General features: G+C 60.9%; 2 protein-coding genes across 2 annotated transcripts; one reads left to right on the top strand and one right to left on the bottom strand.

The window, feature by feature from the left end:
- Positions 1-25: 25 nt before the first annotated feature.
- PHYSODRAFT_342586 (hypothetical protein) lies at positions 26-322 on the top strand (the record flags this gene model as incomplete). Its single annotated transcript, XM_009541075.1, has 1 exon — positions 26-322. A coding segment is annotated over one exon (297 nt), but the record flags the coding sequence as incomplete, so codon positions are not given.
- Positions 323-640: 318 nt separating this feature from the next.
- PHYSODRAFT_342585 (hypothetical protein) lies at positions 641-1,333 on the bottom strand (the record flags this gene model as incomplete). The annotated part of the gene is made up of 1 exon (XM_009541074.1): positions 641-1,333. The coding sequence occupies one exon, from the start codon at positions 1,331-1,333 to the stop codon at positions 641-643; it is 693 nt and encodes a 230-aa protein (XP_009539369.1).
- Between the last annotated feature and the right edge of the window lie 126 nt (positions 1,334-1,459).

The following is a 1,459-nucleotide window of genomic DNA, read 5'->3' as shown; positions in this document are numbered from 1 at the left end:
TCGAGAGCATCCTGGCGTCTCAAGTGTGTCGAGTGTCTCGGAGGAGGATCCTGTTTTCACGATCTGCCTCCGTTTACTCAACAGGGTCACCTACCCGTTCCTGAGCGACGGCGTGGCTTCCATGCTATCAAACATGGTGGAGTCTCAGTATGACCCGCTGGGGCTTGTGGAGGGCGACCTGGACTATCGCGATGAAGATGAAAAACGAAACAAGGACGTTAGTTCGTATGCAAAGTTGTCGCTTACCGCGAAGCGCGACAAGTTGTTGCAGAACGCCCGTAAAGCACTAGCGTACGCGCCGGGTGACAAGGAAGAAGAGTGACGCTGAGAGTGACGTTGGTGGCAGTGGTGAGGGCCACTAGGCGATCAAGGTGGCGAGACGGAAACATCCAAGAAACGAGCACGTGAAAACCAAGAGGATGAAGAAGCCGTCCCACTAAACGCGCCAAGTGATCCAACAAGACGCCCAAGCCCACACGGAGGCAGTAACAGTACGTGCCTGGTGCCTGCAGCAACTACCGGTAGTTTTAACTACCAACAATTTGTTTTACTTGAGAGTACGCAGCCACCTCCAGTACGCTTCACCTTGCAGTCTTACGGAAGTAGCACGTCTTTTGCTGTCTACGTCGTCTTTACTGCTCTACCTACTCGTCCTGCAGGAACGGGTATTATAGTCCATGTACCCGCGCGCGTCGCCGAGGTAGAACGTGTCCGTGTCGTAGTCGTTCACGGGCTTGTTGAGTTGGAAGCGCCGCACCAGGTCCGGGTTCGAGATGAAGTGGCGGCCGATGGCCACGGCGTCGGCCGCGCCCTCCTCCACGATCTGCACGGCCGACTGCCGGTCGAAGCCCGACGCGGCGAGGAGCACGCCCTTGTACGTCTCGCGGAACTGCCGCGCCGAGCCCTTCTCGGGTGCCAGCGGGTCACGCACGTGGTAGCCACGCGGCTCGATCAGGTGCGCGTAGGCCAGGTCGTAGTTGTTGAGCCTGTTCAGCACGTACGTGTACGTGGCGATGGGGTCCGAGTCCTTGTCGCCGAAGCTGCCGCCGAACGGGGACAGTCGGATGCCCACCTTGGACGAGTCCAGACTCTCGAGGATGGCCTCCAGTGCCTCGAACAGGAAGCGCGCGCGGTTCTCGACGCTGCCGCCGTACTGGTCGGCGCGGTCGTTGATGCCGTCGTGCAGGAACTGCTCCAGCAAGTAGCCGTTGGCGGCGTGCAGCTCGACGCCGTCGAAGCCCGCGCTGATGGCGTTCTCCGCGGCCGAGCGGTAGTCCGCCACGATGCCCGGGATCTCGCTCGTCTCGAGCGCGCGCGGGGGCACGGGCTCCATGCGTCCTTCGCGCGTGACGATCTTCTTGCCGGCGCGCAGGACGCCGCCCGGCTGGGGCCGATGCGGCCCGTGTGGTCGTATCTTACCTATGGTATGTACCGCATCGCCGAAGTTATTGTTCGCACA

This window comes from Phytophthora sojae (genome assembly GCF_000149755.1).
Source record: "Phytophthora sojae unplaced genomic scaffold PHYSOscaffold_18, whole genome shotgun sequence".
NCBI lineage: Eukaryota > Oomycota > Peronosporomycetes > Peronosporales > Peronosporaceae > Phytophthora > Phytophthora sojae.
This window is presented reverse-complemented; position numbering and strand designations above follow the sequence as displayed.